Genomic DNA, 14,241 nt, shown 5'->3' on the forward strand with positions numbered 1-14,241 from the left:
CTGACAAGAAAGCAAATATTTCTCGAAATGTCAAACTACTCCTTCAGAACTACGACATCTGTACAGTACTGAAGAGAGATTACATTCTGCACGATTGGTAAACACAACCCCTCCCTCCCAAAACCACACCAGTATTATCCTCAGAGAGGATTTCAGTGGGCATGGAAACAGAGGCGTTGTTGTGCTGGACCAGCAGGCATCAGGAAAACCACAACACTATCTCTTCCCAGCATCTACAGCTCCTCATTAGCTTCCCGATAAACTCTGTCCCGTGATTTTACCAGACTGTCAAAACAACCTTCCTCCTCCCCTTTTACAAATAGTAAGACTGGTACAAGTGTTTGTCTGCATGTTTGATTGCTGTGCATTCACACGGCAGCGCTGTTGCCCAGGTTGTTTGGGAAGTAGAGATAGAGGTCAGTGAGTCAGCTCACTAACCCCAATGAAACAACTGTAACTCACTGTACAACTCACAGTTCATTAACTCTTAGCTGGCCAGCTGCCACCAACAGACTAAACATCCCCGGAGAAACCAAGACAGTTACGTGCAGAGAGCAAACATCAGCACACAGTCGACCAGCTGGAACTCTTCTTCTTCTGGCCGAGATACAAAACCAGAACGTGTTGTGATTCTACTAGAACTTGTTCATTACATACTTTAATGTTCGCTAATCAATAACTACACTGTGCAACTATAAATATTTTAACAGCTAACATCACAGAAAAAGTAGCGCTCATACTTCCATGTCGGCACATTCTGAGAGCATGACATCAAACTGAAATGATAAAAGATAAATAGCGCCGTTCAACTGTCAAGCAAGAATGCGATCCACTCTCTGATTTCTGATGTGCAGAAACTGAAGATGCACCTCAGGCTCCATCAATAAGTCCATCATAAAACTGATGGCTAGCTGCAACGCTAATTTACATTTATTATTTATACATTTATTTTTACATCAGTTAAAAAAAGGATCTTGATTTGTCAGGTACATCATCAACAGCCACCTGGTTACTTTATTTGGAAAGAGTTTCTCAGTTGCATTTTCACTAAATTTATCGTAGCACTGAATGACATGCAAAAACAATCATATTGCTATTATTTTGACGGATATAACGATTGGGATATGGGTCACGATTTTAGTGGGAGTGGTCATTTTCAGTGAAAAAGTATTAAAGATTTTTGCTGAGTTCTGTACCAAACAAACATGTTCCCTTACATCTGGAGTACCCTATGTGAGACCCATTTTACCTAAAAAAAATTGCAGCTCCTACATTTTTTATAATATTTTAATTAAGTGTGAAGCCCTAGAATTAACTACACCATGACTCAACTCGTATCACCTACCACTGGTACAACCGAGAACATCCAAGAACAGCATGTAAAGCAGTAAACACGCTCCCTAGTACTTGTAGTTTACGGATGAAGTGAAATATTTGGCAGCTTTTCGCAGCTTGCGTGTTATGAAGGGAGAACCAGTCTGCTCGCCTTCACTCTCCGTTGCTTCATTGTGTTTTGGCTGTCACACTGGCATCATTCTCCCCCCTGTGACTCATCAGGATTCAGTCGAGTTTGTTATCTTCTGCCCTGCTTTTCCCTCCTCAGCCCCTCCTTCTCTGTCTCTCTCACATTCCAGTGCAAACCCTGCTGTTCGTAAAAAAAAAAAAAAAAGCCCCCACAGCTGACTGGAGCAAGACACAGAGCGACATTCAACTTTCTGCAAACACTCTTATCATCTGTGCAGAAACCGAAAAATGTAAACACTATGGGAGTGCAACGCGGAAACGTTCTCGTTAGATATAGAGACGTGAGAAAGACAAAACATGAGCAGGATAGGATCATCTGAATGGAGATCAGCTAAACAGCAGCCTCTGCTTAACCTCTGTGGCCTCTGTTGCACACGGTGACAGGGGTTCCCTCCTGCCTCTTTAAGCTCTATACGGGGGGCCAAGTGTGTGACGAGGGGGGCCCCTCACCTCTGAACCTTGACCCTGATTCAAACCCAGCCTCGCTGCCTTTAGGCCGATCCCGCAGACAGATACAGACCGAGTCAAGTCTGCATTTCAGAACAAGACCCGACCTGTTTCCCATTCCTCTTATTAACCCAAAGCCCCTCACGTACAGCACTGTATGACATATTTTCCTCCACAGAAACAACACACTGAGACTCTGCTGCAGGCGCACATACAAAGAGGCACTGACGCAGGCCAGACCATCAACAGGCTGAATCTAATTAGCTCTCATCTGTTTCTGAGAGAGGCTTTGTTTCACACCAAACCTCCCAGAGCCTGCGAGTCAGACGCCACATGAAACGCATCCAGTTGGGACACAAGCGGACGAGTGCTCCCTGCAAGAGGAGGAGACGACACTTTCCTGATAGGTAAATATGTTGAAAAGAGGTAAACAGAGAAATAACAACAAATCCAGAATCATGTTCAAGCGCCATCAGGGTGTTTTCTTGCGCCACGCCAATCTCCAGGCTCACCTTACTTTACATAAAAAGGGGAACCGTCAACTTCTTAACTTAGCTGGCAGCACTCTTCGTCAATCAACCACATTTTTGTGCACTTCTAGAAACACACCGTAATCTTATCATGAGTACATTCCAAGACAACTAAACAAAACTTATTTACCTCTTCAACCGTTTAAAGAAACACTGGGTCAGTCATGACAAACTCATTTGCTCAAACCCACCAGACTTCATAGGTGTCTTGTAAACATCAGTGTGCTTCAATAAGGAAAATCACAAAAATATAAGGGTAGGAGCATTTCCTGGACTCATATTGTTAGAGTTGCTTTTTGAAAACAAGAAAACTCACAGGCAATCTTTAATATCTCAGCATGGCCGTGTTAGACCTTAAAAACAAACTCAGGGACAAAGGCTTGATACCAAAGCGCGTCAGAGTTTGTTTTCTAAGGTCTAACATAATAATAATTATAATTATTTATATTAGAGCTGTCCCGAATGCCATTTTTGGGCTCTGTAGCTTCAGTTGTAATCAACAGCAAATATTCGAAGCTTCTGTTGGAGGAGAAGGGAGTGCTGAGCATGACGGCACAAAATTTTGATGTGAATAAATACAAGTAAAAAGGCATAAAAGTGACAAAAGAAGGCAAAATCACAGAGGAGCAAAAAAAATAAATAAAAATAACAGAAGCAATAAAAGGATGATAAGAGGATGACACAACCCTGCTGTAACAATAAAGGCATTATGATAGTTCTGAAGAGTACCTTGTAGTTTTCTTGTGGTTTTTATATCTTCAATAAGTAGCTGAAACAAGCTGATACAGAATATAAATCTGCAGGTCAGTGAAATAAGATTTAAAGCTACTGAAGAAGTAATAAAAAGGGGAAACTGGATTTTAAAGGGCTAAGTACAAAATACAAAACATTTACATGTACAAAACAGAGTGAATTCAACCATCCACAGTCAGTTTTGACTCTTCCAGAGAGAAAGACCAACTGACTAACTAACAGGGGATCAATAAAGAGCCATTAGCAACAGAAACAAGCCTGCTTTGCAGAGCTGTACTCCAGCAGCCGCTCCCCTCTCACCACAGTAAACAAGGTCAATGATGACTGATGTCCTTCGCCCACCTATACGCACGATATTTGTACAGCATCAAGGACTTCCTCGTGTAAACATGAGGGGAGAAGGCCAAGTCAGCACGCTCCATTGGACTGGTTTGAGCCTGCAAACAGAAAGGCATCTGAATACAGCATGTGTGTGTGTGTGTGTGTGTGTGTGACCATGTTTCATGCACCTGCGCACAGGTTATGAGTTTTGTGTGTGCCACTCTGACCCTTCAAGTGTGATGCAAACATGCTGGAGTGCCTATATTTGTGAACACCTGTGCTCGGCTGTGTGTGTTTGTGTGATTAAATTGTGTCAACACACACACTCTCCAGGTTAATGATTGTGGACGTGAGGTGTGAGCGGCGGTGCAGCTGTCGTCTCCAGGCCCGAGGTTGAGGAATGCAGCAGGGGGTGATGGTGTCGGGGCGGGAGGGCGTAGGTGTTAAGGTGTGAGAGACGTTTTCATGGCGTTAACGGACTGATGCAGGACACTCTGTAACACACACGCTTTACTGTCATGCTCTCTGTGTAGCTCCACCCACTGAATTGACACAGTGTAAGACAGCACTGTATGCGGTCCAAATACCAATCATGTTTGGATATGTAGCACATTCAGCCTGGAGAAATGAAAACAATTGTGTGTACTATTACTGTTTGGGTGGTGTCCCAGAATGCAATGCAGAACAGAGGTGGAGAAATAACTGACACTGAGAATAATAACAGTGAAATAAAGTGGAAAAATCGCAGTAAGTGGTGGGAAAGCTTTTGTGAAAGTGTTACTGGCTGTTTTGTGAAGTTTCCTATCTTCAAATGTGGCAAAAGTGCTTCATAGTTGCAGCATGAGTAGGTGTTGCAAAAGGGTCAATTATAATTATGTATTATTTACGAAATCACAATCAAATTGCTTTTTTCTAGGGCTGGGCGATATGACGATTTGTGTTTTTCCCCTACTTTCTTCTTTTTTTTTTTTAACTAAACAACAAACCAGATCATATCAGAAGAGCAGCGTACGTGCAAAGTCAAATTTAACAAACAGGTTTCTTACACTGCTTTCTTATCCCAGCATGAAGACATATACTGTTTAGTCAAAAGTTTCATGTTGTATGCTGCACAACTTTCAATGCTGCATGTTAGGCTTCACGTACATCCACCTACGTTGTCAACGTGGTATGATTAACTACTATTGACTCTTCCTGACAAAACTTTATCCAATGTATTGTTTTAAGAAAAATCATGTTTTGGTCCAGAAATGTGGGGTTTTTTTCTTTTAGAAAAATACTGGTTAGAAGTCACCAGTATAGAGCATGTAAAGTGACAACTTCCTAAAATCACATAAATTCCCAGCATTGCAGTATTGTCTGTGCTATGTGCCTTCTACTGTACGTGCTGCAACCATCTGCTAACGATCACAGAAATGCCTTCCTCTGCAGCATCATACAGCTGTCTTCAGTTAACGTTGCTATGACCGGGAGCTGATCCTGGACCTGCTGACTGGTCTGAGGTTTGCAACCTTTCTGAGGTGTTTGTCCTGTGATCAGCTGGACCAGAGGGCGTTCAGAGAGGAATGCTTGTGGATGAGCCGAAGAAGCCTCTGTCTGAGCTTGATTGTTACAAATGATTCAGAGGATGCTTTAGCAGGCCTCTGGTTTAAGGAGAAAGAGCAGCTAAAAAGGTCATGGATCTGCGAAAAATAAAATGCTCTGTCAGCAAGTCAAGTCTGGACACAATCACTCAGGAGGCTGCGGGATAATGCTGCAGAGAACAAACAGAGGTAAAGCGCTACACGTGCCACAGGGGCTTTAACATCGACCGGCTCGGCTCAAGATTTTCATAAAAGCGCTCTCATGTTTCCCATCATCAATACACTCCGCCGTCACGTGGCACAATGCAGCATTAGAACATCAGGGCCGCGGTTCGTCCTGCCCTCTGCCCCGCCCTGCCTTCAGCTGCCTCTTATTGATCTCACCCACAAACCCTCCACTGCTACATCGCAGCAGCCCTGCTAACAACATTAAACTAGTCCCACTGGACGTCATCATAACTGCTCTCATCAAACAGCCACTTTCATCCCTTCCTCTCCATGCTCTGAACAAACACACAAAGGCTGCTTTACTCCCATTTTGACAAATTAAACATTTAATCGGGTTACAGGGTGATTTTGCAGCTCACTGTTGCTCTTTATCAGCTTTATCTAAACAGATTAGAGCTCAGTCACAGGGAAGAGAAGAGAGGAAAAGTATAATGAAACTGCCAGCATGGCAGGGCTGCAACTAACGAGTTAGTTTCATTATCGATTCAGCTTTTAGTCTATGAAATGTCAAAAAAAATTAGAAAAATGAGTTAACAGTCCAAAACCTCAAGACTCTTAATCTACTACCATAAATGTCAGAAAACAAGATCTCATTTCATGAAAATTGGACGGGCACTATGTCATTTTGGAGAAGAAATTCAAACTCAGAATGTTAATATCATAATAGTAATGAGGTAATAATACAAACCCAGAAATATTTATTTTTTAACTGAATAAACAAGCTGTTCTCAGAGCACTCTCTGAAGCTAGAGAGATGGCAGGGTCCGCTAAATGTAAACAAAGTAAAACAGTAGGAAATTTTGTTGTCCTCCAAGGTCAGTTTGTTTATTCGTCATGAAAATGAAGATAGTTTGTTTATTTAGGTTGTTTAGGCATGAAAAAAAACAGTCAATGAAAATCTTTCTCTTCTGATTAAAGTTTCTTCCCCAAAACTACAAAGTGCACCTAACCATTACCGCTCTACATCATGAAGGTGAATTCCTCTCCAAAGACAAGTGAGATAACATGTGGAGAGAGGCCCCGGCTAAATCAGAACTGGGTGTTGGCTGCGACGTACAGGATCAAAGGTCAGGTATGAAACAGGTCAGGGTTAGGAGTGCAGTCTTGTTCATTAAGGCAACAGTTCTTTGGGCACACACACAGCAGTCGTTACACATTTACTATAAAGTCTTTTACTACAACACCAAACGTAACGAGCGTCAAATTAAAAAGATAAAAGTGGATTCAACAAGAGGCGCTCGCAGTTCTATTACAGCAAAAGAGGTTCAATTAAAGCGCGACCACAGAGGAGGAAACGTTATTCTTTGCCAGAGGGGATAAACGACAGATAAAAAGCGATGCTGTGAGAAGGAAAAGGGAGCAAAGGTAGGTGGAAAAACTTCACTACACCAGATTCAAAGGACCAAAGGAAATATCTCAGCAGCTCTCTGACACAACCACATCACACACGGAGCCAAAGACCCTCTGAGGTTAAATCAAAGCAGATCCACACACACAGGCACGCACACACAGCATACCGAGCCAGGATACTAAACCATATGCCTCCTTCAGCAAGCAGACCACCGCCCAGAGTGACATATCTTCCCTCATGACTTCACTATGACACATCCATGCTTCAATAAGCACATTCCTGGTGACAGAGCAGGAGGATTTGGATGTATGACTGATAAAGAGGACGTGCCATTCTAGTTTTTCTGATTAATTGATTGTTTTTTGGTCTATAAAAAGTCAGAAAATGGTGTCGAGCCGTGTTTCCCAAAGCCAAATATGATAGTCTTGAAGTCTTGTGATGCTCTTTAACTTAAGATCACACTTTTCTCATCTTTGAATTTACTGTTATATCACCACTTAAGAAACCTCACCTTTAGCAGCAGTCTCACACTATCTGATGATTTGTTTGTAGGCAACTCGGGGTGGGAATCAGAGAGTAACTCACTATACGATTCACGATAAGTTGCTTCTTAATGATGGTATCACTATACAGCGAACAATAAAATGGTGTAGGGATGAGGGATGGGTAGGCTAACCCAGAAGTTAGCATCGCCCTGGTTCCCTTGTCAAAAACCCCATGGGATTTTGGATTTGGGTTATTGTCGAAGATAAATTCGCGGTCAAACACAAGTTGATGTGATGAACACCACCTTTGTAATTTTCAAAGCGTAAATTAAATCGCTTGAAGTAAGTAGCAAAAGCTAGAGTGAGGATTTGAACCTCAGTAGTCTGAATGAGGCGAGCACTTTACCAGGAGAGCTAGTTATGAGCTTTATTACATTCAACATTTAGTCATCTAACCTTGGAGCATTAGTCTACTTGATGAAGGTTGGATGACCGAATCATGGTACTAATTAAAGCTTATAAATATCTCTCTTGGTAAAGTGCATGCCTCATTCAGACTACTGAGGTTGAGGCTCGGGGTTCAAATCCTCCCTGTAGCTATTGCTCCATGGAGTAAAATGTAGCTTTCATTTCATTTTGAACCACAAGAAGTTCTTAAGAGGACTGTGACTGAATTTGAAAAGATAGATAGAAGTACAATAGTTTAAAAGGTGCCAAATTACATCAGGTTTACAGACGTTTACGCCACAAGGAGTCATGAAGCAGTCAAAGAAAGCTGTTTATCGATATGGGGAGTGTATCAACAATCATAGCCTAGCAAGAGGAAGCCATACCATATAATGCCTTATCGATATCGAGTTTCATACTAAAAGACAGTACTGAAAGACAAGACAGAAACACGTGGATCTCCATTAAAGCCAATTGTCTGACTAATCTGAGTGATTAATAACAGAAAAGCAGCCCCGGTGAAGACGCTCTTCGGGCTCCATCCCCGCTCGGGACGTCCCGTCTCTTGGCCGCCTCCTGGTGCAGCGAGGGGCGGACAAAAGGCTGCGGCAAGCCCGGCCGTTACACACGACCCTGGATCAGCTTTGATTTGGGGGTGAAATTCACTCGTCCGCGGACCATTTGTCGTCGACAATAGTGAAGAAAAGCAGCAGAGAAAACACCGGTCGGTACAGTATGTGTGTGTACACAGCGGCTATGTAAACTAGTGTTAATCCTCTTAGGAAATCACGCTCTCTGACCAGCCCCCGCGTACAGCAGCAAACACCAATAAGCTCCCGGCAGGTATCAATATGATGATTATCGACGAGTACTTACGTGGTTATCAGAGTAGGGTGGTATTCCAACAAGGCAGAAAGCAACTCCATTCATTGGACAGCAGAAACCGATCGGCTGCGACAACGGGAGGCAGATTTGTTGCTGCGGGAGCGGCAACGACGTCGAGCCCGGAGAGTAACAACAACAACAGTCCGCTCAAACTTAAATGTTCAACACTTATTTCCTTCCTCCCCTTAAAAAAAAAAAAGATCCCGCACTCTGTTCCCGTTGTTTCGGGGGCCGTTCAGTGCGCTCCCTCCTCCTCCACCTCCTCCCCCTCTTTTTCTTCTTCTTCTTCTTCTTCTGCTTCTTCTTCTTCTTCTTCTTCTTCTGCTTCTTCTTCTTCTTCTTCTTCTCCGTCCGCCAGACCGCATCAGTTGGACATAACTAAGTCCCTCTGTGCGCGAGCCTCTCTGCCTGGAGAACACGCGCGGGGCGACACAGGAAGTCACCCCGCCTTCAAAGTAAAAGTCAACAGAAGGAAGGGGGGGGACTCATGAGTCAGTGTGGGTGAAGCTGTAGTGTTTCTGGAAACTGTGGATAAACAGTTACTGGAGAAGTCGCCTCTCATAGGCAGCCTGGAATGTAACTAAGTACATTTACTCAAGTGCTGTCCTGAGCTACAATTTTGAGCAGTTGTAAAAAATAAAAAATAAAAAATAAAAAAGTACCCAAAAGTCATACTTCAGCAAAAGTAAAGATATTTTGTTATTATATTAGTTTGGTAAAGGTGGAAGTCACCCAAACAAATAGTAGTTGAGTATTTGATATTATATGTACTCAAGTATTAAAAGTACAAGTAAAGGTAATATTTTATAATTTAGTGCAGCATGTAATCTGTAAAGTAACTAGTAACTTAAGTTATCAGATATTATAGCAATATTTAACTCCAAAACGGAGTAGCAGACAATTAAAATACTTAAGTAAGTACAAGTACCTCATATTTGTACTTAAGTTCAGTTATTGAGTAAATGTACTTAGTTACATTCCATCACTGCTTTTGAGGTACTTGTAGATTACTTTACTTGAGTATTTCCATTTTCTAGATCCTTATACTTCCATGCCACAACATTTGGTTTTTACTCCATTACATTTAATTACTTACTTAATTAATTACTTATTTACCGGGTACTTTGCAGAAAGCATGCCACGTCAGAGCCAAAGCAACACGTTTTTAATACATTTATTTCATTGGCATTCTGATTTTACTGATTAAAAAAAACTGATGGCTGAATATTCGATTTGATAATCAGCCGGGCCAATAATAACTTGACCAACAGTATTCAATATATACACACATGTATATATGTATAATTTACTTTTACTTGCACATGTCAGATACTTTAAGACTTTTACCCAAGTATTATTCAAATGCTTTGGCTTTGGCTAAAGCACTTCTGTATGAAGTGTTCCTCATCTGTTGCAGCTCTAACCCAGGCTTTTATTTTGACCGGAAGTACTCCATGTGTATGGTGGTTAACTTGACATGTGGGAATCGAAGGGAGTCGAGTTAGATGAGAGGGTGCGTTGGGTAAATCTGTGCGCTCCGCCCTGCAAACCCACAGCGTGCGGGCTCCCTCTGGCTGTGCCGCAACATTTGTGTGCACGCTGGGAGGCGGGGAGGAGGGGGGCTGATGCCAGCAGGGCAGCAAGTAAAAGTAAAGGTTGTTAAAAATACATTAGGCACATTCTGGATATAAATATATAGTCATGATCAATTTATTAAGTATGAAGGACAAAATAAGTAGTTTTTACATATCTTACATAAGTAAAACAACTATTGTAGTGTTTTTAAAGTAAAAGTAATAACCACTATCAGTTATTTCACTGTTAACATACAATTAAATGCTTTATAAACCATTCATTAAGCAGTTGTAAAGTATTATACAAAGTTGCAGTTTTATAATGGCCATAAAAATTAAGTTTATAGATGAACTACACAGTAATTAGCAACCATTTTCAAAGTAGTTGCAACTTTACAATAAACAGTTACTTAATAAATGGTTTATAAAGCTTTTAGTTTATAAACCAGTTAGTTTTGTTAAACGTTTTAGTTTAGTTTTAGTTGTTAACAGTGATATAATTATTAACTAATGATTAATTGGTCATAAATTAACCATTTATTAGTGATAGTTACTATTCAGCTTTCAAATGTACATGAGTAGTGTCCGTGTTGCCCATTTCAGTGTTATATCTGTTAGAATTGGAGCTGACTTATGAAATATGATCTACTTTTGGGTAATTCTGTTTACTGTATAACAGTGCAGTGTAAATTATATTAGGTTTTTGAAATTTTAACCTAAAATAGTAACTGGTAACTGACCAGTAACTACAGACTAAGACTGATATAGTGAGTATAATACTTCTACTACATAATGTAGTAATGAAGAAGCATGAAAAGAAGGGGAAGTACCTCAAAAGTGTACTTAAAATTTGAGTATGTTATATGATCTCAAATCATCAAGTTGTATTATTAATGTAAAAAGGGGAAATGAAAGTGCAACTGCAGGCTGCAACTCATGATTATTTTCTCCGCTCGTTGCATAATCGTCTATAAAGTCTCAGAAAACAGTCCAAAAGCCAAAAATCTTCACTTCACTGTCATAATAAAACAAAAAACGAGTTAAATTCTGACATTTTTGCTTAAAAAATGATTTACAAGATGAATTATCAAAATGTTTTTTATCAATTTCTGCCTCATAATTATGATGTAGTGTAAAAGTAGCTTATCAAATACACAAATCATAAATCACTGCCATTATTAAAGTGCACACAAGTTCATCTGGGTGTGTGACTCATGATAAACACATGGAGACATTCGAAATGGGCTATAAAAAGAGTGAAACTCATTGAGAGATATCAGAATAGACTATAGCTCATATATTCTCGGAAAAAAAAGTGTTGACAGACTTTTTTTAGCCACTTTGGCTGTGGATGAATACAGTCTGTGTGAATCAATAGACGTACAGTAAAGTCAGAGGAAGCTTACGCATCAACAGAAACAGGAACCTCAGACTGCTGCCAACAATCACACTACAGCATGTGCTCCACGGTGGCTATGGCATCATGTATAGGAGGTGTAAACATTAGGTGTTACTCTGATGAAGGACAAAATAAGTGATACAGGAGATAAAACGACGTGGTGCTGGCTCCAAGCTGAAGCCCATGTGGCTACTATTACTCTGAGGGGTGTGAGTATCAGAGAGCCACTTCAAAAGCCTGCCTGCCTATGGGGAAACAGACTGCAGTCATAGGGGGGAAAAAGCAGCTTACGGGAGACTTCCCACGCCAAGAGCTGCAGCTGCCAACTCAGCCTTCATCTCAACATGTCTCCCCTGTCTGCTCACTCTCCAACTTTCAGCCTCTGGCCTGCTCCGCGACACACAATACCCCAGCAAAAGGCTTACACAGGACACACTCTGAAAGTCCCAGCCATGACCTTCACTCATCTCCCATTTGAGACGGATAATTACCATATATGACCCAAATCCCCCCCTTCCAGGTTACTCAGAGCAGTTTCTGTGAGCTGGGAAATCCAGCGTGGCAGAGTGAGAGCCCAGAGAGGCTTTGGAGAAGTATCCAGGTCTTAAGGTGGGAGAGCAGGGCAGATGGTCTCTGAGAAAAATGAGGGTGACAAGGGAGCTTTCTTTTTGGGGTGTCAAGGGGCATGAGGGCCGCCACAGCTGGACTCAGGACCTATCTCTGCAGCCTCTCTGTGGTCCTGCATGTGTTTTCTATTCCAGCAGACGAGGAGATAAATCAGTCTGCGGCCCGGCACTCTTCTGTGGGAAGAGTGATCCGATGTTAGTGAACCCCTCCCGTGTTGAGGTTTGTCCACATCTTTTCCCAGATTGCATGCAGATACACGCATCAATTTGCTTGTCAGGCGAGCAAAATGAGCTTTCTATTATTGATGGCTGCTGGGTGCAGAGAGGAGGAAGGTTTGTGTGTTTGAGGTATCATGTAACATATCTGAGCAGGTGGGTATTTTAAAATGCTGATTTGTAGCTGTAATTGTCTCCATATCTATTCAGAAGAAGAGGCTTTTCCTCCACGCACATGATGTCTGAGGACTACCTCAACTCTGGGTCAGCTTGAGTCACTGACACACAGCCTCAGGCGTTGGGTATGCCCCTGTGATTGACTGAGTAAGCCCCAATCTGATGGTGATGCGAGGCGACACGCCCCGATCCCTTTCCCTCCGGGGCCGGATGGGGACGAGCAGGGAGCATCCCGAGACTGCGAGATGCCTCCCCTCGGTCATTACATAATCACACACGCAGCCTGGCGCCTTGTAGGACAAACCCATAAACAACCATCATCCTATTTACTCGCTTGACCGGGCGGCGCCCACTCCCACCTCCCTCTGCTGGCTCGGCTCGGCGAGCGGTCCTGAGATTTCCACTCTGCTGCTGAGACGGTGGAGGCGAGGGAGGGCAGAGGGAGTGGTGGGTGGGCATCCCCTGCCATCCCTCATCCCCTTCTAGGCCACTTCACAGAGCGTGTGCACTGGTACGCTACAATTAATCGTAGTCACTCCATTTATTCCAACTTTTACACCCCTCCCAGGCTTATTCCCCCTCATTCTTTCATATCACCTCTATTTCACTCCACTCCCCTCAAGTTATTGAGTCTGTCCTTTCAGTCGATGCACTCACACACACTTTCCATCTGAGGGGTTGCAGAATTAAATGTTTTCTTGGGGGGGTATTTTTCATCTCCACTGTGTTTATGGTATGTTAAGCCAAAACCTGATGATTTCCTATCATTTCCTAACCCTAACCAAGTGTTTTTTGTGCTAAACCTCACCAGAGCACAGCCTTGTCACAAGATAAAACCTAAAGAAACAAAAAGTTGTAACCAATCCGTGGTGTGCAGAAACATACATTGCCAACATTTATTCTGCCCATTGGGTTGAGGGTTCAGTTGCCAGCTCTTTTCCGCTTCATTTACTTTAAGCCTCTACAGAGTGTACAGAGTGGATATCCCTCTACTTGATACTGTTGCATTTAACAAAGGATATCTACTGCTAAGAGCCAAAAAGACACAATATAAATGTCCTGCCATGCTATCCACTCCCCTCCCTCTCCCCCTCTCTCTCTCTGTTGATTTAATACAAAGAGCAACTTTCTTTCTGTCCTCGTCTCAAATGTAATAAGAAGCCCATTATCGCTGTCAGAGCCTGATAAAGTGAAATGTGTCCACCGAGCGCTGTCTGCAGCCGGAGAAATGTGGACTGTGAGCTTGTAGGAATATCTTGCATGTTCACATATGCTCAAGCTTAAGAGGTAATGTTCAGCTGCTTATTGCTAAGCATGTATGAACACATACATGACTGTAAGCGTGTGATTGAGACATGGACGTCGGCGATGAGTGAGGAGGGGTTCGGATATTTATGTACTTGGCTGCCTGTTGACACAGAGGCTCCTGTGGCACTCCTTTGAAGGGGGTTGCGGGAAGGTTGAGGGAGGGAGGCGGAGGGGGTGCGGCGACCCCGGCCTGCATGGAGCCGTAAATTCCCCCCTCTCTTTGTGACAGGAGGGGTCTTCTTTGTCTGGCCGGACAACTGGCACGAGGGGAGGAAACAGCTGACTGGTCACCACAGACAGGCTTTGTAACGGTACTGCACAGGCATGTTGGAAATTGAATGGAAATGTTTACATTTTCACACAAAAGTGAAGAATTGAATCTGAAAT

The 14,241-nt window shown here is 42.5% G+C and overlaps 1 protein-coding gene across 1 annotated transcript in view; it reads right to left on the bottom strand.

Annotated features, from left to right (window-relative positions):
- arhgap23a (Rho GTPase activating protein 23a) overlaps positions 1–8,698 on the bottom strand; it is a 58,905-nt gene extending 50,207 nt beyond the window's left edge. Inside the window, exon 1 of the mRNA XM_073494637.1 lies at positions 8,546–8,698. Within this exon, the coding sequence (XP_073350738.1) occupies positions 8,546–8,599 (54 nt within the window). The 5' untranslated portion in view covers positions 8,600–8,698. The remainder of the gene's footprint in view (positions 1–8,545) is intronic.
- Positions 8,699–14,241: the final 5,543 nt, after the last annotated feature.

This window comes from Pagrus major, chromosome 23, assembly GCF_040436345.1.
Source record: "Pagrus major chromosome 23, Pma_NU_1.0".
NCBI classification, from domain to species: Eukaryota; Metazoa; Chordata; class Actinopteri; order Spariformes; family Sparidae; genus Pagrus; species Pagrus major.